At 46.2% G+C, this 24,694-nt stretch overlaps 1 protein-coding gene across 2 annotated transcripts in view; it reads right to left on the reverse strand.

Moving 5' to 3' along the window:
* Positions 1-24,694, reverse strand: part of TBCD (tubulin folding cofactor D) — a 2,437,462-nt gene that overhangs the window by 2,344,676 nt on the left and 68,092 nt on the right. For both annotated transcript variants that reach the window (XM_078654702.1, XM_078654703.1), the window contains exon 3: positions 690-740. In XM_078654702.1, coding sequence (XP_078510828.1) covers positions 690-740 — 51 coding nt within the window. The remainder of the gene's footprint in view (positions 1-689; positions 741-24,694) is intronic.

Here is a 24,694-nt window from a genome sequence, read left to right on the forward strand (position 1 = left end):
TGGGAGAGCTAGGAAAGAATTTCCCGCTGAATGCTGGCGCAGGGGTTATTCAAAAGGTGAGGGATCCACAGGCAGAAGTATCCATCAAAAAGAGGAGTATTATAAAATGAATGGATTCAGTAGCAGGACGACTGATATTCAGAAATGTAAAACCTATTTCAGTCAAGAAAGCTGAGCCTTGGGTCTACAGAGCATCAGATGTGGTAAATAGTTTATATAGTAGAAAAGTTAAATGACAGCTTTGAGGGGTATCCCTGCCAGTGTATGGAATCAGAGAAGGTGTGAATTGTTTACATTTCCTTTTGGGTTTTTGTGGGTTTGTGCGCTGAGCAAGGGCATTCTAGGTGCGCAATTTCACTTGCGTTCATGCATTTTCTTTCAAGTGGGGGAGTTTTGGCGAAAGCTGTGGATCAATACAAGTGTGTCAACACAGATGAGAGTAACAACAGGTGAACTGTAAAGATGCAGTAACCAATGCAATGAGATAAACCATAAATGCAATAAAAATATGTAATGGTATCGCTTACAAGTGTATGGTTACCAGTTGCAGCTGGCAGCTTTACATGCATTACCTGTCCCCTGTTGTACACTCCATCTTGCTAGATAGTCTTTGAAGGGAGCCTTGCATTCTCAAATTCTCCATTACATGCATGATTCCCTCCCACCAGTCTTTACAATTGGTAGCATACCTAAGTGTGGGTCCAAAAGATGAGGCTGTTCTTGATATTTGTCCATAATAACTGAAAAAAAGACACAATTTTAGTTTAGTCAATACACAGATAAACTCCCTAATAAGAATGACTTGCACATTTGTTCTGATGAAAAACATGAAGAACAGTGGATGGTTAGGGAAAGTCTCAACAGTGTATTCAGAAACAAAAAGGAGGAAGTCATCCTTGTTGACTCCTAGACATATTGTTTAGTATTCTGGTGTATGCATTCTTCTGTTTCATAGCTGCCATGTGTCTTAGGTGGGTCTGTAGCTGGGCACCTGCTTCCAGGTTATGTGCCACAGGAGGTGGCAGAGGTCCAGAAACCACAACAGTTTATCGCCTCTAACGATAGAAACAAGATGCCAGTGGTCACTAGTTAGTGGAGGGTCAGAGGTAGCATATTGCTTTAATGACTAAGAATGGAACCCCGCAACGCTTGCACTGTTTATCGGTGAGGTCACATCGGTGAGGTCACAGCGGTGAAAAATTGTTTTAAGATTCTACTGCTTCCTCCTTTACCTTAATGGAGGTCAGACACAGCATATTAAATTCAATGATCTCCACTATACCTGGACAGAATGCAAGCTCAAGTCCGTCAAGAATTTTCTGATCTTATTACCAGACCTCACCATGTGATTGGTAAGTAGCTTGAAGATACTTGCTGATAACCAATTTTAAAATTCGAAATTTGGTTTTAAGTTTCAAGCCTGGTTTGCAACTTGAAATTTTCCAGACATCATCTGTACATTTCAAATGCAGCAATGTTGCATAATGAGGTGGTAATTGGTCCATACCTGGTAGATAAATTATCTGGATAGACTTTACCGAAGTCTCTTCAAATTAACATAGAACACATGTTGTTTTTATAAAGTTTAATTCTTCTCCGAAGCACAGTTTGGGTTTCACTCTTCCTTAGTTAAGTAAGCTTTCAGTTCAGCTTTGTGAAACATAATATAACTCTATTAATTGATTCCTGCTCTTTTGGCATTCTCTCATCTCCTCAATTATTCTACACTGTTGAGTCTCATTTGATACACTATGCGAGGACATGTTCCTGTGTTTCGCTCTCCGAGAGTGCATGTTTTAATTTCCAATAGATTGGCTCTTTTGACATGCCACGTTATTCTCGAGTAATTGTAGTTGTACAATTCACTTCTCTTGAAAAATATGGGCTATATGACTGAACTTGTTCTACTGTTTGAAATCTTTTAAATTGCACCCCTGAAATGTGCATGTGTGCACATGTGGCGCACATACATGCCCTAAGGGAATGGATGGGTGCCACATGGCACACAAATAAAAGCAAAAGAGTGTTTTTTGTAAGGAAATCGCTTCTTACCACCAACTTGGAGTTGGTGGTATATAGTGATTCCTTAAAGCTGAGGTGCACTGTTTTTAGTGCTACCTACATTGCATTTAAGGAATCGGTATTACCGATTCCTTAAAGTCAAGAGCAATAAGGAATCGGTATTAAGGAATCGGCATTTACCGATTCCTTATTTACTGATTCCTTACCTACATCACACATGGCTAAATACCGGTCAGTAACGCTGAAATTTACCAAATTTCGGCGTTACCGACCGGTATTTAGCCACCTACATCTGGCCCTCAATGTCTTCAAGTTGGTGGTTAGTATTGGAACTGCAAGTTATTTAGGGAAGCCATTTCTTCCTTTTACTGCCAAATTACTGCCATTTCATGCTGAAATCTCAGCACAGTTTTGTCATAATGAGCACTCATAGTACCAGTATATATTCTCAGTCTGCTTCCTAGATTGAGTTCCACAATCAAAGGCAAATTCATATCTTCCTAAACAAATGACATACTGGGCAACTGCTACAACCATTTGATTTCAGCCACACAATTTAAAAAGAAAGTCTGACGGTTTCTATTTTGGCTGAGCCGATCTGTTTATTTAAACTGCCATGATATTTTCTGTTTCAGACTTTGTTTAACTCTGGAAGCTTTCACCGGTTTCTTTCTCACGTTCTCAGAGAATCATGTCATCTTGCCAGACTTCTTTGCGTTTGTGATTGTTGCTGTTACAGTCAGACGTTGCAGATGAGCTGAATGATCGGGCAGGCCGTCATAAAATGTATCCAGTCAGAGAGATCCTCATTTATTTTCCTTTCTAAGCACTACCCAGAACAGGTCACTAGCTTGCCAGAGCTGTACCACCTTCCTGGTGCTAACCTTTCTTTAGGACAACTATCAACGATTCTTATCTTCTGTCTGTCGCAGTCTCTACACATCTTTCATAGGCTTCCTAGAATACTGTGAGTACTCTTCAGATACTTAAACAATATTGCCCCAGGTGGCCGCCGTTCTAGGAGACATTAGGGTTCCCCATCTGATAGCTGCAGACAACTTAGCCACATCGTTCTCCCATGTTGCTCGCAGGGCAGAGAACGTATCTGGTTAGTTAGTAATTAAGGATTAGCAGAGTTCGAATGCTCCAATCTATTTTAGCTTCTAGGAGATTAAAGTCTAAAACGTCACCGGAGTCTTTTAGGTAAGGAGGCAAGGCATGCTCAGCATCAGATATCTAATTATGTGTATTCTTTGAGGGTCAAACTCCTGCTGCAGATTTGCAAAGCCCAAATTTAAGATTGTAAAACTGCATCTTTCAATCGAGTGATTCCTACTAAATCCCACCAGGACTTGGGGCAGGCATATTTCACCATGAGAATGTATTTTCTGTGAGCCCACTACTTCACCAAATTGCTTCAAGCATCAGGCAGAGTTGGCCTCCATTTATGTAATGTGGTTGCGCATGATTGCTCATTACCCAATTCTGAGTGGTATATTTTGGAATGGCTTGTGACTCATAAATCCATTCATTTATAACCATTAGATGTGAAGCCTGTAGTAGGACAGCATATCTGTCATGTCGATGCCTCCATCAAACTGAAACTTAAAAGACAGTTCGCCACTGCCATGCGTGGGGCCTTAATGTCCCTGAGAAAGTTCCTTAGCAGTGTAGTAGCCTAAGAGGCCAGTATATGAAGGGGGTAGGTTTGGGTATAATATAGCATTTGGTAGGGACACCACTTTCACGACTGTTACAGGATTCAAGAGGGATAACAGGCGGAGGGAGGAGTACTATGCAAGACATTTTAGAAGAGAATCAAGGAGTGGTGGAATATTGCCGGCCCTGAATGAATCAAGGAACCAGAGATATGATATTGTTATGTCATGTAATGCTGCCTCATGTCATGTTATGCTACGTCAAGCCATATTACGCCATGCAATGTCATTTGTAAAGCGAGCTATTACCGGAAGGTGTCCTGGAGCTTGAAGAACATTGACCCCCGGTACAGTAGGAATACTAATGCAGGGAAGAAAGTTGGTCTTTGATTCCTTGCTAAACTGAAGAAAATTCTAAAGAAAAGAAGACTATTCTATAGAGAAGCTGTAATTATGGAAAATGCTCATCCACCGTACAAGATTATTTAAAGCAGGGGATGTTCAATGTCCGAGTAGGTGCGTGCAGATGAATGATTGCATTAAGGTTTCTATAAAGCAAAGAAGGTGATCATGTCAGAGTTTGGTTGTGTTGTCAACAAAGCTTTCTAACAAATGCCATAATAATATGTTTTGGAAACAAAACCAAAGTAAGGAACACAGTAATGAGGAAACTGATGGCCGCATATACAAAGAATGACAATCCAAATGAGGCTATTAGATGGGCAAGAAGACCAATGTAAAGGTTGAAAAGGGTGAGACTCAGAGAAGATCACTGAGGGACACTGCAAGGGACAGATTTAAAAGTGGATCAGCAACTGTCCAGAGAGACTGCATACGTAAGTCCGCTAAAAAGGGAGCAAAAACAGTTTCTCTAAGGACCCTCAATACACATAACTGTGATTAAGATGTCATGGGAGACGGTGGTGCTTCCACTCCCATCCAAGGTGAGTCTGCTGTCATTTGTATCTGCTATTACCAAGGTCTCTGTGGTTAAACAAGAAAGGAAACCCAACTGTTGTAAATTTAAAAAGAACACACAATTCCAGGAAGTTGCTGATTACCACATCTTTGTTTTTCTAGCAAGAAAAGAGACTGGTCTATAGTTTGAGGGGGTAAAATGGATCCAACAAAGCCTTTAGAAGGGGAGTAATCACTACAGGAATATGGAAATTGGCTTGTAAAAAGCAAATTGCAACAAATCAAGTGAATGGCTGAAAGGAAAGTGGATAACAAGGTTTTTACAATCTTCACGGTAATAGCATCTAGTGGTGAGCCAAAAGAGATTGCGTTAAGAGTAAACTTAATATCCTCGAGATACGGTTCTTTGCATGTTATTCAGTCAAGGATAAGGTGGACTAATTCGTAACAGACAATAGTGAGGGATATGTAGATGGGTCGTCCACGCAAGTGACGTCAGCGAGGTCACATAAGTCCCAACCCGGCGCACCTACGTCAGTTTTCTTCGGAGAACTTTTCCGCGCCACAATGCGGAGCCATCAGACAAAACTGTGAGAGTATAGGAAAAGTGTGCGAAAGAAAAAAGGGATGGTGGGAACAACACCATAAGGAGCAGTGCCAAACACTGCAGTACCCCATGCAGGGAAAAGAATAAGAACAACAACCCTACCAGCACAAAGATAGCCCCCCTGGAGTCAAGATCACATGAAAACCTATAACAGGACCACAACCCCAACCAATTACAATGAAGGGGAACCAGTTTGGGACAAACAAGGCACAACAAGACTCCCAGACAGCTCCAACACAGAATGTGACGACCCCTGTAAGACAGAAGGGCAGAGGCCCAACAAAAAAAAACAACCTAGAGGATAGCTGAGGGGGCCAGGACCCTAGCAAAGAAAAGGGGCAAGAGAAAAAGGGGGGGGTGGAAGGGGGTGCATAGGTCCCAACATGGGGCAACTAGAACACAAAGACACAGAAGTACCTACAAACCGATCCTTCAAAGCGCCAAAAGGGGAAGAAGGAACAAATAAACAGGACGAACATCCTGCCAGAAAAGAACGACAGAACACACACACTGAAGACATAGCCACCCACAGGGAGGCGAATGCAGAAGACCAAGCCAAAGTGTACTCGCAGAACAGGGAGGAAGGGCGGGTCGTGAAGTTATCTGCAATCTAGAATTGTCTCTACCAGACACATCGTTACCGAAGGTAAGTAACTCGTACATCTGATGGAGACTACTAGCCGCAGATTCCTTCACGTAGAACAGATACCCTAGCCATACCCAAGGGGAAGGAGCGTCTGCAAGAGGACCCCACCAGCCTGGTCATAACAGAGGGTCCCACAGGGGACGAGTCCCAAAGACAGGATGAGGAGCCCGTCCCTCAGGCAAGGGGACCCCACGCAAGCAGAAGACCACCAACCCCGAAGGGGATGCGGGAAAGGAGAAGAGAAGAGGCAGCCCATCCTCGCTCAGCAGAGGAAACAAGGCAAGGCGAAAAGGAGGACAAGGCAAGGCGAAAAGGAGGCCAAAGCACCCTACGCCCATATAGGACAGCAAAATGTCCCCCCAAGCCAAAGGAAGAAGAAGAGCAACTTAGAGACTCCAAGGAGAAGAGGCAGAGCAAAGGCAAGCCTCCCTTCACCGGAAACACACCCAGCGAAGAGGGCAGCCAAGCCTAACACAGCCAGAAGGCAAAGTCCAAACAGAGCGGCGCCGTCCGCAATAAGCAGGCGGAAGCTGAAAAGGGCAGCTCAAGGTCACCCAGGAAGAACCATCCAGCACCCCGCAGGAACAGATTGTACCCGAAAAGGAACAAGAACTCAGGGACCATCTCATCCCACAGGGAGGAGAGGTAGAACTGAGTGCAAGGCCTACTGGAAGAAGTGGACAAGGCAAGGATGACTGTCCCACCAAAGCGCCAAGGAGGCACAATGGTGCAGAAAAACAGTAGGTCAGCACTAGCAAGTGCAGCCAGAAGCCGAGAGCACCGCGGAAGGATGCTCTCAGGGCAAGCCAGACGTCAGCCGACGACCGACAGCAAGAAGGCGAGAAGAGTCTGGACACACTCCAGGGAGGAGTCCACACCCACAGTCCAAAAAGAAGTGGAACCGGCAGAACCAAGACGCTTGGCCGCAGACAGCAGGCCAGACCAGGCGAACAGCACAGTGACACCGGAAAAGGACACTCCGGGCACAACTGAAGCCATCAGCAAGAGGATTGCATCTGCAACATACCTTAACGCCTTGGAGAACAGAGGCCCAAAGGCAATCACAACTCTCCAGCACATAACAGAGCTATACAACAGCTACCACTGCCCCACATAGGGAATGTTACGTCCCAAAACATGGGAACCTCTCGGGAACAAACGTCCGCAGCAGAGGACAACAGAAAATACCTGAGGAAAAACCTGCAGAAGGCATGTCAAGCAGCCAAAGAGAAAAAACAGCAGGCCTAGTCTCAAGGCCAGCATGGTGTAGAAAACCCAAAGCAAAAACAAACAGTCAAGAAGGGCCGGCCAGCAGCCAACAGAACCATAGTCCCAACAAGGAGGACTCGAGTGGCCATGAAGCACACAGAACACACAACTGGGGCAACCCACCCCAACAGAAGAACACCTCCAAGAACCAGATCAAGGCACAGGTCACTGAGGGGGAGAAGAAGAAGAAGGAGGAGGAGGAGGAGGAGGAGGACGCAGCCCCGCAGTGAACCTTTGAATGGCCGAGTCCGCAAGGGGGGGGGAACAAAAGAGCACCATCGAAGGGAAGGTCCACCAGCCGTTCCCGAACATTCTACGGGAACACACTGTCTCGAAGCCAGGCATGGCATCGAAGGGCAACCGAAGAAGCCATGGCACGGCCCAGCACCTCCGAGATGTCCAGAGCGGAGAGAAGAATAAACACCGCCACCTCATGGCCTTCCAACACATGGTGCCTCAGATTAACACAGGCACCCTCCTGAGAAGCAGCAGACATAAGGGACTCCGCCGAGTCCCACAAACAAGAAGTGGCCCTAGCCAGGACATACAGCGTGTTAAGGGCCCGCAGATCCGCAGTGGTTGAGGCGAACATATTGCGCCCCCAGGAGTCCAGCCAGCGGGCCTCCCGTGATGGGTGAGACATCAGCAACGGCAGAGATAGAAAGGCATTCTGCAAAAGTGAGCCCCTGGACGGTTAAGGTGTAGAAGGTGTTGAGGCACTGGGTCCCCCGTGGCGGAACGGCCCCAAGTCCCCAAGAGAGAAGAATGGAGTGAACCCTCGAAGGGAAGCAGCAGCTCCCTACCACCAGAGCCCTGATGGAGAACCTCCAGAAGATCCGCGGGGAACTGGGTAGCTGGATCACCCATGCACAAAATTCCCACAGCCGTGGAAACAGAGCGAGCGAAGGCGGCACCCGCCTCCGTAGGGCCCGCAGAGGGGAAAGCAGCTACTCAGTAGGCGACGGCTGCAAGCTAAGACGGCCATCCCCCAAGCCAACCGGAGAGAGGAAGGGCCAGGTCCGGAAAGAAGGAAGAGGGACCGAGGAGTGGGGGACCTGCGGCTCATCTGGCGAAGACTGCGGTCGCGGAGACAGCGTGGAGTCGCCTTAAGACGACGATGGGGAAAAAGCCACGATGGGACGGCCCGTCTCCAGCGAGGATAACACCAACAAGCATCGAACCTCTGGAGAAGAGGCGTCCGAGGACGAGTGAAAGACTAGACGCTGTCCTGGCGCCGTAGAGTCCGCAATCTGAGGCAGGACTTTGTTGTCCGACGCCAGGGGAGATGCCAGAACGACCTCCACCACAGTGCTCGGTGCAGGAGACCGGGGTTGGGCCGGAACCGGGGCGGCGAAGGAGCGGCGCCGGCCTGGCCTCCGACGAGGCAGCCGCCTTCGTGGAGGAACGAGAGGTACCCGGGGAGGAACGAGGAGTCCCCCGCCAGCCTCGACCCAAGACAGGACGAGAGGGGCCCTCTGCTGACCCCTGAGATGCCACCAGGGCAAGGAGCCGCCAGCGCCGAAGCGGCATCTCCTTGGCCTTAGACAAGATTGCCACTTGTCCAGAGGACTGAGAGGGGCTCGGGGTGCGACCCGAGCCCCAGCGACCTCCGCGACACCACTGCGACTCCCACAGGATTTTGCGGTGGAGCAGAGGCGCCGTGGTCCGAAGCAGGGATCCCCGAAGGGCCGCACCCCAATGGCACCACATCTTCCGAACCTGGATCCGAGGCAGTCGGGCCCGGGGCCGGAGCCGCTGGCAATGCAATGGAGGGCCCTGCACACTGCAAGGGATCCGCTTACTTCCCAGGAGGGGAAGGAGAAGAAGGAGGAGAAGCAAGCGAGGTCTGCAAAGCCGCCGCATATGTCTCCATCTGGGCTCTAGATGTCGACGATGGAAGTTGCGGGTTTGAGTACCCTCAGCAGGGGCCGGGCGGGGTGATGATGCAGACCGGGACATGCGGGCCGAAAGAAGTTTCATCCGGCACTCCCGCCGGGACTTCGGTTTCATCTGTTGGCACGCTTCACAATCTGTGGAGTCGTGGTGTTCCCCAAACACCACATGCAGATGGGGTGAGGGTCCGTCGCCGACATCAGGCGTCCACAAGACAAGCACGTCTTAAAGCCTGAAGGCATTCGCACACTATCCCCACACACACGCAATAGCATAAAGGGAAAAGGCCTAAACAGGCCCAGAGCACGATCCGGATCCGCATTGCACGCGTAAAAGGAAAAAACTGACATAGGCGCGACGGTGTGGGACTTATGTGACCTTGCTGACGTCACGCGCGCGGATGACACAGGGGCGGAGTCGCGTGGTGCAGTCAATGCCCCCCTAACCTCCCCTGGCGTGGAGTTGCTGTAGTAAAAGATTTTCCGGATAATTCTATGTGAAGGAATCTGTGGCTAGTAGTCTCTATCAGATAAATAAATCTGCTTCGACGCTTGAGATCCTTGTATGATACCTAACAAGCTTATTTTAATTGCATAGCTCCATCTAGTAAATTTGTCTTGCAGATTAATTATATGCGCTTCTCGTGAGTCACCCTAGGTCTTCATTATACCATGGATCAGAGGGACAGTTTTTGTAAGATTTAAACAACATAGAAAGCATGGTGAGAACCAAGGGCTAGAAAGTCCAGGCATTACATTGCTCAGTCATAGTAGCTATGGAACCTGAGACACCAGGACTAGTTTATTCTAGTGCTAGAATGGTGCATTTTAGATCAGTGACCTGGTTCATTGCAGAGAAGAGGGAGTATGCCTCTTCTGTAAATTGATGCATAGACCTTTATGATCGCTCTAGGCAAGTTCCAAAATATCCCTCAATGAAACCTGGTGTTCCTGAGCAAACACATTATCTAGTGGGTGGCCTCTGCTGTGGTAGAGCAGGCATTAATTAGCAGCAGCTGAATAGAATTGCATATACAGATGAATTCTAGGGTATGAGTATCATTGGTATTATCCATCATAAACTTCCAAATATTTTAAACCAGCCAATTCTACATTGAGCTACAAGGATAAATTATTGTTCCTGCAAGGGCTCTCTGAACTGGATGAATAATCGATTTGGATCATTTTCCTTTTAGGCTTGAGGGGTGTCCAAACTCATCTGGAATCTCAATCATTTGAGCACCGGAATTGCATGCGGTCTAATATAGAGCCAGGCAGATGGGATACTCAGTCAAACGTGGCAGAGATCCTGTCCACTGAATTACAAGTGCCACAGGATATAAAGCACTTGTAATACAGTGAGCGGGATATCTGTCACGTTTGTGATGGATATCCCATTAGCCAAGATCTAAATCCGGCCCATGGTATGCTCAAGAAGGCCAAGAGGATAACTGCAAATAAACTCATACAATTCTTTAGCCCCTCTGCCCACCGAAATCTCTGAACCAATTAATTATTCTGCAACCACTGAGCCAAAGGGTGTATAGCAATTGCAAACAATAATAAAGTGGAGAGCAGGCATCCCAGTCAAGTACTCGTCTCAATCATCAAACTATGTCAAAGCACTATGTTCCGAGGAACTCTAGCCTTGGGTTGCAATCATAATAGATGGATGCAAGCCCAGTAGTGGGGCCCAAGGACTATTCTGGACAACAATTTCAAGAGGTATAGCCATCTAACAAAATCAAAAGCCTTCTGAAAGTCTACCAGCAGGAGCGATAAGGGTCTTGTAGATGTGCAGCGAGTGGCAATTTATTATGAACATTCTTAAGATTATGTCTGATAGGCTTGCCAGACATAAAATCATTTTGGTTACTCAGAACCAGGGAGTACATAAGCAGCCAATTTTTCAACAGTTTGGCAAGGATTTTTGTTTCTATATTTATCAGGGAGATTTGCCTATACAATGAACATTGGTCAGCCTGTTTTCCGGGTTTGAGCAACACTGGGATTAAGGCTGCATTAAGACACAGAGAAGGATTCCATCCTTTGCTGCCTGGTGGAGCATATTGGTTAAATGTAGTATTAGTATAGAAGAGAACTAGCAAAAGAGCTCTGCTGGAATCCCATTGTTGCTTATCTCACTGACCTGGCCTCCACCATCCCCTACTCTTCCTCTAAAATCTTCATATCTAGCCACCCCCTATTCTCTTGGGGCTAGAGGGGAAGAAGTTTGAAGATAAATCTGAACACCAGCTCTCCTTGAACACAGGCCTGTTTTTTCCTGTATAAATGTGTACAAAAGATTTCCTATCACCCAGTTTCCTGAATTATTAAGAACTTCCACGACTTGCCCCGAGGAGCCATCTCTCCTAATCAGCCAACAAGGAAGTTTCCTTGCCCCGGCACTCTGATCATAAATCTGAATTTGCGTAGATGTACCAAAAATTATTAGCCTCGTCTGTCAGGCATTGTATTAAAGATAATTATGCATCTTTCATGTCCTGTAGGATCACCTAGTCCTTAGATCACTTATGCTGGGGCTAAAGATCTAATATCTGGGCCACAAGGAGGAATGTTGTCCGGGTTTGTCATTCATTATATGACAAATGTAACCCATTGCTTGGCTGCAAACGCCTGGTTTGAAAGCATTCCCATAATGTAATCAGGGATTCAATTAAGCCTGCTTTACCTAAGATATAACCACCACATTCATCTGCTATGTGTTTGGAGGACTCTTCCTGCATAAGCCACCAACCACTGATCTCCAGATGCCTCAAACTAGAATGTCCGTACACAAGTAAGAAGCATAGGTAGGTGGTCAAGAATACCCCTCAGACTCAGATCAACTTCTAAGATAAGATAGACATCTGCACAAAGAATTAGTCCATGGTAAAGAAGAATTTGTGCATGAAGTGATTCGAGGGATAGAGAGCTTACCAGGCATCTCCCAGACCGACAGAAGTGGCAAATCCAAAAAGCGGAGTATGGCCCATTCAGTTGGCAGCTTGCAATGAATTGGGAAGTCTTGCAGTCTTAGAATAAAGTTGCAAAGCCAGCAAGCCTTACCACATTTTAGTAGTGATAACCAATTGTTTTTGGCCATCACAGGGGTTCTAGGTGTATATATTTTCACTTATTTTGGATTAGTGGACATATAGGTCCAGTTCACTACTCTTGCGCTACACTAGTATTAGTTAAGGGTATCACCTTTCTTTGTGTTTTTTCTGTTCTTTACTCACAACAAAGAGTGAGTGGCCGATGATGAGAAGTGGGTAAACTGGCAATTGCTCGCCAGGAACCCCCTCGGGTGGCGCTACCGTGAGGTACTCTCTCTTTGCTCACTTTATTTGACATTTTTAGAGTGGGACCAGACCTGGGTGCGACATTTTATTACAAAGTAAAAACACACCATGACCTAATAGAATAGTGTTAATGAACACATTAAGGGGCAGCAGTATAATTTGCCATATAACTCTGCCAGCAGTGTCAATAAGAATAGGTGTGAGGAGGGTGAAGCCCTTTTTTGTTGAAGCTTGCAATGAATGCCTGCCCATTACACAGTCCACAATTCCATTAAAGTCAGCCCCGATCAAAAGGATCCACTGTGACTTTAAAACTGACTTCTCATAATTAAAAGAGAAGAGATGCTGGTGTATCCACTCTTAGAAATGTCTGAAAGGGAAGACACACTAAGTAATTCCACCCAATTATATCAATATTTGTATTTGTGACATGCACTAAGCACTTACGAAGAGAGATTTGAGACGCTCCCCAAATAGAACCACCTAGAGTGTAAATTAACGATGGACACGTTAAGAAATTAGGTATCTCTACGGGGAGGCTCTAGAAGTCACTGGTAACTCACATGCCTGATCTTCTGCTGGAACTCAGCACCCGGGATCCCTTGAAGACGATGAGTGGGTTGAGGTGAGGATGGCACCTGGGCAATTAGTAATCTCAATGCTCTTTCAGTTTAAATATTTCCATCAATTCTACTACTCCCTAGTTCATCTACTGCAGATTGGTCATGCTACCTCTGATAGGACTCCTAGCCAGGCACCTTTCATAACACTGTTTGTGAATGCAAGGTTATTAGTGCGTATTGACAGGCTGTCAGCAAAGCCCTGGGCAGAGCAGTGGGGGTCATCTGGAATGAGACCCTAAAATAGTCCTGTTTGGCCACAGAGACACCATAGGGTGGGGGCGGGGGAGGGTCGTGCACCACTCGGGGCCTAATAACGATGGGCTTTTTGGTTGCAAAGAGGGACATAGCCCTCCCACCGACGTGATGCTCAAGTCCCTACTATCACCAAGTGGACCAGTGGCATGAACCAGTGTGCTGTGCTAGAGAAGCTGGTATATAAAGCCTGTGGGGTGAAAAAGAACTACATGGAAACCCTGGATTCATGTCAATGGAGCCTTGGGTTAATGTCAGACCATGTGTTTGAACTGGTACCTCTGAGAAACAGGAGTGCAGGTCAGCAAGAAATTCAGTTCACTGTACTGGTACTTGCGGAAGTAATGACACGTGTTTCTGTAATGTTTTATTTCAATGTAAAATCAATAAACATAGTTATATAAAAAAAGAAGGTGCTAAAGTATCTAGAGGTGGAGTTTAGATCTTGAGATGGATAAAATCCAGCAACCGTGATACAGCACCCGTAGGTTGAATAGGAAAATGTGAATTTTTCCTGAACAACAAGGCAACCACAACCCACCCCCAAACCTCTCAAGAAGCCTGTTTGCAGGACATCATCAAATCCCTGTTTTCCCAGAAATGCACAGTGGTAGGTCAATTAGTGAGTTTCCTGCAATAGTTGTATCACAGGCTACAGCAGTTTAGCTGCCTACAATACAACTTCTTATAATTATATTATATAGGTAATTAACATTTCAGTATAAGACGTTTAGTAGTGACACCTCTGTGGTCAATCTGCCATCCCCATAGTAGAGACACATGCATTGTGAACATTTTAACTAAATGTCTCAAATAGAACAAGAAAGCCCCATGACCCCTCCATCCTCTACTTCTGAAATGTTTCTGCGTCATCCACTCTTTTCTAAGAAAGCTTGGATTCCTCTCAAGCAGGGTGCAGAGACCGTGTGAATCGGCTCTCGACCCATGTTGTACACATTTCTGGCCTGCCACTATTGTTTTTAAAAAAAACATATTTTATTGTCATTTTCAAACAATATACAAGGAGTTCGATTTGGCTGATGGCCATATATTCCATTGTTACATTGATAAACAATATGGTCCTATAAAGAGAAATGGAGTAATATTATGCAGTCATAGTAACAAAGTCTAACAGTATTTGATGTGATTTTGAGAGACAGATGGTCCAAACATTTGTCCCCCATCCCGCTCCTCTCATCAGCAGAATGTGTAGACTCGGGAGAGCGTGCCTACCTTCTAAGCGGTCGCACCTTCACATCCAGGCCCTACATCCGCTTTGTTCAGCCCCACCCACTATCAGCCAGATTGCAAAGGCACATAAAGGCGATCAGGGCCTTCAGTGGCGTCGTCGTCAGGGTTCCTCAAACAGTCCACCAGCGCTTTCCAAGCCCAGACCCTGTCCAGAGCCACGACCCCTCTTTACTTCCCATATGAGTACTTCTCCCTCATAACCCGCCCAAGACAGTAAGGTTTCCGTCCAGACGGGCACCTGGGGGCTAGAAGATGCTTTCCATTTTATAGTGATGGCACATTTTGCCAATATCAGCGCTAGGCCAATAAATCTGGTAGTGACTCGAAGTTTAGCTGGGCGGGGGAAACCCCTAGTAAACAGACCAGTGGGGTGCATGGGAGGGTCCTATCAGTCACATCAGTAATACATGCTAATACTCCCTCCCAAACCTTGTGCAGGTTCGTGCAGGCCCAGACCATATGAAACATCTCAGCTCGGAACTCCCCACATCTAGGTCATCTCGATTCCCTCACTCCAAAATTTTGCATTATTTTTCCCGGTTTAAAGTATGCCGCGTGTCACCATTGTTGGAGCTACTATGGCACACTGTAGCCCCACAAGGGTCTCACTTTCTTGATAAGAGAATGGGCGCTTCAGCCCTTCAAGTCAGTCAGAGGGCCCTCTGCTCCACTCAGTAGAGCCCCAAGAAGTCATCCTATTCACCAAGGGGGACAAGCAATCAATCATATCATTTGTAAAGCGCACTACTAACCCGTGAGTGTCTCAAGGCGCTGGGGTGGGGAATGCTGTCACTGCTCGAAAAGCCAGGTCTTGAGGAGTTTTCTGAAGGTCAGAAGGTCTTGGGTCTGCTGTAGGTGGATGGGGAGGGTGTTCCAGGTCTTGGCGGAGAGGTGGGAGAACGATCTGCCACCGGAGGTCGCTCTTTGGAAGCTGGAGACTGTGGCGAGGGCAAGATCGGCGGAGCGAAGCTGGTGGGTGGGGGTGTAGAAGCTGAGTCGTCTGTTGAGGTACGTTGGTCCGATGTTGTGGAGTGCCTTGCGTGCATGGGTGAGGAGCTTGAAGGTTATCCTCTTGTTCACCGGGAGCCAGTGCAGGTCTCTCAGGTGGGGTGTGATGTGGCTGCGGTGAGGGATGTCGAGGATCAGGCGTGCAGAGGCGTTCTGGATGCGTTGGAGCCATAGATAGTCATGGAGGTGGGGAGGTTTGAGGGGATCAAATCTCAGGGCTTCTCGTCCTGCTTCCACTATCTAGCTGGACCTAGGCAAGGCCTCCCTATCCTGCCAATGTCTCCAAATATGTAGTGATGAAAACTTTTTCCTAGACTTTTGTTGGTCAGAGTAGCCAACTCACATAACTCCAGCAACTTAACTCTGAGTGTCTAACCAGTTGGTTCGCAGTGCCATCTTAAGCAAGACACAAGGGTTTCAGTTGATAAAGGCCCTGTGCCAGCTTCATTTTGGCCCATGGATTCCCCATTCCATCACTGCTAGGGGAAAACATGCAAGCCACTGAATCTGATGCTCAGACTCACAGGACATGCATTCTTGGTAATCAACGTGTTGCTCTCAACCAGCCCGCCATTCAGCACTGAGCCCCAGGCCTCCCTGTAATGAACAGTATAACATGGCTCCACAAGCACTGATGTTGGATCACAAAAGCTCAGCGATTCATTTCACACCAAAGATGGTTGGCAACAGGCTACTGTTCAACAGAATTAATAAGGAAGTGATTGTGCTAGGACAGAGTTTGTTTAGATATCCTCCATCTCGGCCGCTTAGGCCACAACGAAAAATGATCCTACAGGAGGCAAGTGCTTGTAATGATGATAGAACTTTTTGGAGGGTAATTAACTTCTCACCATGGAGTACAGACGAGGCTCCTAAGATCGAGCTTGTAATATTAGAGAAAGAATGGATCAAGCATTTTGCCAGTATCTATTGTATACCTGCCACAAAAAATATACAGGAGCAGAGGCAAACTTAAAACGAGAATGTAATCCCTTTTCAAACTGCCCCATTGCTCCTTTTTCCCTGGAGGAAGTCAGCAACGCAATTCAAGCAAGTAAAAGTAGCATAGCGCCAGAACTAGACGCAATCCCAGTTGACTTGTACAAAGATAACATCATCTTGTGGGGACCCTTGTTGACCCTTGTATGAGGGCCAGTTGTACTGCAGGGTTTTTGTCATCATGGGGAGAATCAATCACAGTACCTATCTACAAAAAAGGAGATCGTCTAACCCCAGCGTGTTATAGGCCATTCTCCTTGATTGACTCCCTAGCAAAAATAGAGGGATGTATAATCTTGGAGAGATTACAACATTGGGCAGAATTGCACGGTAAATTGTCAGACCTGCAATACGTCTCGGGATTGGTACGATAGAACAGAGTCTCAATTTAAATATGTTAATTAGGATATATGCCAAGATTAAAAAGGGGAAGATTTACCTAGCGTTTGTCAATCTTTCATCGGATTTTGACTGCATAATACACGCTAAGCTTTGATCAAAACCGAAATACATGGGGGTGGAGATGCCAATTATTAGCTTCCTTAACCCCTTCCCTGCTGATGACGAGCTGGACTCGTCATGGCACACAGAGGACGTGTGCTGATGACGAGTCCAGCTCGTCATGGGCCCCACCCACAGGGGAAGCGCTGGCGCTCCCCCCACGGGTGTCCAATTTCGCCCCCACAAAGGGGTACGCCAACCCCGACCCCCCCCCATGGGAATCCCATGACGTCAGCGCACACAGCTCGCGCTGACGTCATGAGGAAGTCCGAGATGCTCGGGAATCCATTTGCTTCCTGAGCGTCGAGCAAAGAGGTAAGAGTCCTCGGTCCCGGGGGGGGATTTGGGGAATGCATGGAGGCATCAGGGGAGAGGAAAGACATTTTTCTCTCCCCTGATGTCTCTTTGCAGGGCATTTCTGCCTCACGATCGCGCACAGCGCCGCGATCGTGTGGTGGAAATGCCCCCACTAGCACCAGGGATTTAAATTTTCTGCACTGGAAGCGACCCCTTGGGCAAGGGTCGCTTCCAAGTGGGGGCAATTTCTATTAATGATTTTCTGCACCCCCCCGGGGGCAAATCGGCCCGTTTTTTCAGCCCTTTTGCCCCCAGGGGGGGGCAGAAAATGCCACTAGGCACCAGGGACAGTTAGGCGGACATGTACATTTGGTTGGAAGCGACCCCTTGGGCTTCCAGTAAGGACAAAAAAAACACCGACTACCGCCAAGGGGGGTGGCAGAAAAAAAAATCCAAATATATAACCAGTGGCTTGGTGGAAAACCTCACCTAATCCCCATTGGTCTCAGCCCTATTTGAAGGCCCATCTGGCCGAATGTCCATTTGGGTAGCGACATTGTGTGTTATAATTTTAATTGTCATATTGTTTGTGAAATGTAATAGTAATTTTTGTATTTCTCTATTTTATTCTAGTTCAAGTCTTTTGCTGTTTGGATTGTTGTAGGTTGCGGTTTTGTTACTGCTGGTTTTTCAGCTTGTGTAGTTGCATGTGCTCGGTAAGAGAATTTATTTTGTACTATTTACTCTAAATTAGTTTAATTTCCCTACATGAATGTGTTTTTGTAAATTGTGCAGTAATAGCAGTTGGTTTGGCTTCTGTGTTTTGAGTGTCAAAATCTTTTTTGCATTAGTGCTTGATGTGTACTTTGTTGTCGATTGTGTAATTGTTTTTTTTTCTTTCTAGTGGGATATCGTTGCTTTTTGCTGTGTCTCGGCAGAGAAGGTGCTGGTGAGTGTAGCTACCTTTGGTAAGAGTTATATTGTTTTGGAGTGTATAGATCTTTGTGCTAAAGCCTCACTTTGTTTACTAAATACTTTGCACAGTGTTGGTTGTTGTTGACTTGTTTGTGCAGTCTCCTTTCTTAGTAAGGATAATGGCTAGCCACAGGATTACTGCTCAGCAGGTTGTTGGTATGCTTTTTGAGTCTTCCTCTGACCTTGGTCCAGAGACTGACTCTGATTCTGAGGCAGAGGTAGGAGGGGAAGATTCAGGCAGTGAGTTATCTCTTCACATTGAATCATCGGATGATGAAGCTTCTTCTAGTGCTGATGAAGTGCCTGTGTTAGAGGAGGACATTGATGTGCCGGTAGTACGCCAAGAGGCATAAGGGCTACGTTCTAAGGCTGCAAGTTTCCTATCGGTATAGGTCGGCAAGAGGCATCTGGGCTGCAGCCTGCGGCTACAAGGCTTCATGTTGCTGTGGTGCGGCAAGAGGCATCTGGGGTTGCTAGGCTTCCCGTTGGTGTAGTGCGGCAAGAGGCATCTGGGGCTGCTAGGCTTCCCGTTGGTGTAGTGCGGCAAGAGGCATCTGGGGCTGCGAGGTTTCCCGTTGGTGTAGTATGGCAAGAGGCATCTGGGCTGCAGGCTGGGGCTGCAGCACTTCCCGTTGATAGTGTTGGCCTCTGGGTTGCCCCCTGGCATGGTGCAGCCGGCATTGCCAGACTTTACTGGTGTTCCAGGGTGTAGAGTGAATATTGAGAACTTTTTGCAGATACATTTTTTGCAGTTGTTTATGGACGATGTGTTTTTGGCAAAGATTGTTGAGCAGACTAATTTGAATGCCGAACAGTTTTTGAGGGACAACAGTGCCAGCCTTAAGCCCCATTCTAGAGCTACCCGGTGGACTCCCACAAATCTTGAAGAGATGAAGAAGTTCTTGGGATTCACTTTTTTGAGGGGCTTGCTAAGGAAGCCATCAATGGCTTCATATTGGTCTACTAGTCCCTTGATGGCAACGGCTATATTTCCGGCAGTCATGAGTCATGATAGGTATTTGCTTCTGCTTCGGATGATGCATTTTGTCGATAATGGTATAGCGTTGCCATGAGATCACCCTGATTGTGACCGTCTTTTTAAGATTCGGCCTGTCCTTGATCACTTTGTTGATCGTTTTTCTGAGGTCTATGCTCCAGGAAAAGAAATAGCAGTGGATGAGTCTTTGGTGTTGTTCAAGGGCCGCTTGGTTTTTAGGCAATGCATTCCTAGTAAGAGGGCCCGCTATGGAATTAAGCTGTATATGCTGTGTGACAGTGGGACTGGATATGTAAGGAGTCCAGCATTACCCCCCTGGTTGTCCGTCCACTTTTGGAGTGACTGAGAAAATTGTGTGAGAACTAGGTAGAGGATTATTTAACAAAGGCCACCATTTATATGTAGATAACTACTTCACTGGTGTGCGGTTGTTCAAGGAATTGGCCAAAGTAGGCACTGTTGCTTGTGGCACAATGCGCTGTAACCGTAAAGGTTTCCCAAAAGACCTTGTTTGCCAAAAGCTTGTGCGGGGACAGTGCAGAGCGTTGCGATGTGAGGAGCTTCTAGCTGTGAAGTTTTCAGGCAGGAGATATGTGTACATGCTGACTACCATACATGATGAAAGCACTGCACCTGTGCCAGTTTTGGGTCATGCTGCTGAAGTGCGCAAACCTGTGTGCATGTTAGACTATAATAGGCACATGGGTGGTGTTGACAGAGTAGATCAGAGGATGGAACCTTACGCTGCTCTTCGTAAGGCTTAAACTTGGTATAAGAAGTTGGCTATTCACCTTTTCCACTTGGCAACCTTTAATGCTTTTGTTGTGTTCCAGAATTCTTGTCCTGAGTCAAAGATGACTTTTGTTAAGTTTCAAGAGTCTGTAATAGGCAGCCTTGTTCTAGTGGAACAGGCAAGTGTTCCTAGAGTTGGAGTGGTGGAGGATGTGGCTAGACTGAAAGATCGCCACTTTCCTGAATACATTCCTCCCACAACCTCAAAAGACTTTCCCACTAGGAGATGTAGAGTCAGTTGGCGAAGAGGTGTGCGGAGGGAGAGTCTTATGTACTGCCCAGACTACCCTTCTAAACCTGGATTGGGTGTGTCAGCTTGTTTTAAATCGTACCACACGCATAAGAATTTTTGGGAGTATCCATGAGTGATAAAGTGAACTGCTTGGCCTGTATTGTTTAATATTTTTTATTCTGTTTCAAGGTTGGCATTAGTACAATGTATTTAGTTTCATATTTTGGGTTATCAGATTTGTATCTATTTGTAATTTGTTTGTGTTATTTTTTTGTTTAAAAAAATTCTTAATGTGATGGCGGTGTGTGTAGGCTGGCGCTTGGATGGCGGTGTGCGTGAACTGGCGCTTGGCTGGCGGTGTGGGTGGATTGGCGCTTGGCTGGCGGTGTGCATGGACTGGCGCTTGGCTGGCGGTGTGCATGGACTGGCGCTTGGCTGGCGGTGTGCGTGGACTGGGGCTTGGCTGGGGGTGTGCGTGGACCGGCGCTTGGCTGGGGGTGTGCGTGGACCGGCGCTTGGCTGGGGGTGTGCGTGGACCGGCACTTGGCTGGCAGTGTGCGTGGACTGGCGCTTGGCTGGCAGTGTGCGTGGACTAGCGCTTGGCTGGCAGTGTGTGTGGATTGGTGCTTGGCTAGCAGTGTGTGTGGACTGGTGCTTGGCTAGCGGTGTGTGTGGACTGGCGCTTGGCTGGCGGTGTGTGTTGACTGGCGCTTGGCTGGCAGTGTGCGTGGACTGGCGCTTGGCTGGCGGTGTGTGAGTAGTGACTTGCTGCTGGTCACTACACACACTGCTAGCTGAGCGCCACTCCACGCAATCCATCAGTTTGTGTAGTTGCTGTGTAAGGAATGTTCGTGTGTGAAAGTGATGGGCCCTTGAATGGCGCTGTTTGCTGGTGTGAGTGTTGTAATGTGATGGGCCCGCGGCTGGCGGTGTGAATGTTTTGTATGTGTCACATGTATGCAAGGTGCATGAATGGCATGTAAAGAGGTTGGTGCCTTGTCGTGGCTTTACAGCTCACAAGCTGTGAGTAAATGGTTCAGTTTCTCGTCCTTTCAATTATTAACAGTGCATTTCATTTTTGTGAAATCACTTGCTAATACAATTATGTATACTGACCCGCCACTCACCCTCGTGCCAAATCCAACCAGTATGTGTGTGTGTTTGAGGTTTAGATGGCTGTGCAGTAATATTTGTCTTTTTTGTCTTTCTGAAGAAGGGTGTACCTTGTCCCTTTTTGTGAATGTTGTAATGTGTTGGTTTTGTGCCTGGTGGTGTGAATGGTCTTGTGTGTATCACGTAGGAAAGGTGCCTTGTCGTGGCTTTACAGCTCACGAGCTGAGAGTCACTGGTTAGGGTTTTTTATGCATTTAATTATTGACAGTGCATTTCATTTTTGTGAAATCTCTTGTTAATATAATTTTATGTACTGAACCATCACTTGCCCTCGTGTCAAATCCAACCAGTATGTGTGTGTGTTTGAGGAATACATGGCTGTGCTGAAATCTTTGTCTTTGAGTCTCTCTATCAAGGTGTACATTCCATCTAAGAGTAACCTACCAAATGTAGATATTATTGTTAACCCATGGGAGTACATGGTGATGGCTCTCTTGTGAATTCCAACAAGTTATTTTATCCACAATGTCCTACAAACTTAAAAATGTCTGTCACATTTTCCTTGCAATATTGTGCTAAAAATCTCTTGCTGCAGAAATAAACACATAATTATGTCAATACAATTTGGTTTTGCAAGGGAGGTCACCTGGGTTTTTGGTCCCGTGCTCGGCGGTCATCAAGGGAAACCTAACAAACCCACACACTTCTGAAAACTAGACACCCGTGGGCTTCCAAGGAGGTATGGCTTGCGTGGATTCCCCAATGTTTCCTTACCCAGAATCCTTGCAAACCTCAAATTTCGTTGAATAAAATCAGTTTTTCACGTATTTTTGTGTGGAAAAGTGTGGCATCACCGGGCTCACACAATTTTCCAACCACCCAGCATTCCCCCAGGTTCACCATAAAAATGGTGCCTCACTTGTATGGGAGGCCGAAGTACCTGCGACAGGCAGGGGCCCAAAACGTAGTGAGGCGACATCAAAATTACCTATCTCAAAACCACCTGGTTTTGCAAGGGGGGTCACCTGGGTTTTTGGCCCCGTGCTGGGCGGCTATCTAGGGAAACCTACCAAACCCACACATTTCTGAAAACTAGACACCCGGGGGCTTCCACGAAGGTATGGGATGCGTGGATCCCTCAACGTTTCCTTACCCAGAATCCATTGCAAACCTCAATTTTAGCTGAAAAAAAAAATCTGTTTTTTCACACATTGTTGTGTGGGAAAGTGTGCAATCATTGCCAACATTAGAGATTTGTTGTGGAATGTCATCATTTTTATGGACTGTTTTTAATGCTAGAAAGAATATGTCATTAGTTACTACCTAGAATACGGCATAAAGAGTATATATTCGAAGGGCACAGGTTGTATGAGCCATGGGAGTAAGAAAAATTGGAATCGAATACGAAAAATATCTTACTACTGTATTTTAATAACTGTAGGAATATATTTAAAGAAACCTTCAATGAAAAATCTGGCAGCTATCTGTTTTAATAATCTGAGCTCATATTTACATTGTTTTATAATGTATTTTATCAGATGTAATGAAATGAAATTGATGTAGGCTTTCGCTTTGTACAACAGCTTTTATGGATGTGTTTTATGACTCCGAATAAAGTTATATATGACCACATTTTAGATTTTAGTGAAAGATCCTGGACTGGGAGTGCAGGAAATTTCAATCCCTGATGAAATACAATAATCTAAAGTAAGTAAAGACCCTTTTCAATGGATGGATCATTTTGAACTGAATACAGGAGAGAATTTCTAACTCTGTGCTACTGATGTCAACATGAGTCTCAGCTAGTGCTAACTGTTATGGCGGTTTAAGTGATCTAAACAACTGCAACTGAGGGCACTGCATGTCAGGAACCATCACTTAATCCAGGTCATGTGACCAAATCTGCACATGTGTCCTGTCTTGTCCAAAGCAGTTCCTTAAAAAGTGAAGAACCAGCCAAACTTCACACACTGTGTACCAGGGGCACGATTGAGAACACATTACCTGATGCACGCTGGCACAATGGAATTTAGTGTTAGGTGTGGGTGAACACTAGGTTTAACATACCAATCTCTCCACACACACCCCTAGCTCTCAGAGCCCAGGTTTAGTGGGGTTGAAGACTTACCTCATTTTGAAAAAGCTGAATGTGGGTAGAGTTGGCCTGGGAACTTTTACCCCATTTAAGGGTTTGAACAAGGATCCTTTAAACCCACAAGCTAGTGCCAGGCATAAATGTTGCACTTTCAAGCACCACTTCAGAACACTTCCTGGACCTGCGAAAGATCAGAGGAAGACTGAGTGTACTGTCTGCAACCTGACAGGACTACTGAAGGACTGAACAGACTCCCTCTTTTACCCAGGGCAAAGAAGAGGACTCCAAGTGTCATAATGCTGAAATCCTGTTCAGGCTACAAGGATACAACAAGCTACCATAAAGGCCTTTTCATGGAAGTGCCCAGCTAACCAGTGGCAACTGGACATGGACTGGACCCTGCTGTTGGCCTCTGCTAGACACCCCGTGAGTCTCTAAATACCTCCCTGAGGTCTTGAAGGACATTATAAGTGTACTACTGTGGCAAATTGAGAATTAAAAGATTAAGTCAAAAGGTACAGTCTTTAGCCAGGATGAACCTGCCTGGTATACCTGACCTGCACGCCATCGCAGTCAGCCTCAAACTGCACCTAGGTCCTGGTCTACTGTAATCATTGACTATCATTGGTTCTTTATACTTTTCTACTTAAAACTGTAAAAGTTCATATCTCCTGTTCCCCTTATTGGATTGTCATTCTTGTGTCATGTTGTTTAATAAACGTCGCTCTATTTTTATAATTTAGTTTGGGATATTTATTGTTTTGCATTTTGACTATATTATTGTTTTGGTACTGCAAACTTACTTTACACATTGCCTTGCATTAAGCCTGTCAGCTTTGTGCCATAGCTAACCAGGGATTAAGCACAAGGGCTGTGATTATTCCTTGGTAAACCAAATAATAATCCAATTTCTTACAAACTGCATGCCACACATCATATGCTCATTCAATGCTCTACTCCTTTACATACATCATCTCAACTGTCTCTAACACAGAGAAACACACACAACTAAATGTGCACAAGTACATCTCATTCTCAAAATCCACACATCATTAGCGTCCATTCTTCATAACCCACAATAAACAGACATGAAACACTTGAAAACTCATGCCAGTCTGAGCACATTTAGCAGTCACACAAGAAGCACACAGCAGATCTCATACAATGAATAATCTGGATACCAACTCCCTGACTCACTCAAACAGCCACACACATCATTGAGATCTCGATTCCTCAGGGCTA

The sequence above is a fragment of the Lissotriton helveticus genome, chromosome 7 (assembly GCF_964261635.1).
Source record: "Lissotriton helveticus chromosome 7, aLisHel1.1, whole genome shotgun sequence".
In the NCBI taxonomy this organism is placed as follows: domain Eukaryota; kingdom Metazoa; phylum Chordata; class Amphibia; order Caudata; family Salamandridae; genus Lissotriton; species Lissotriton helveticus.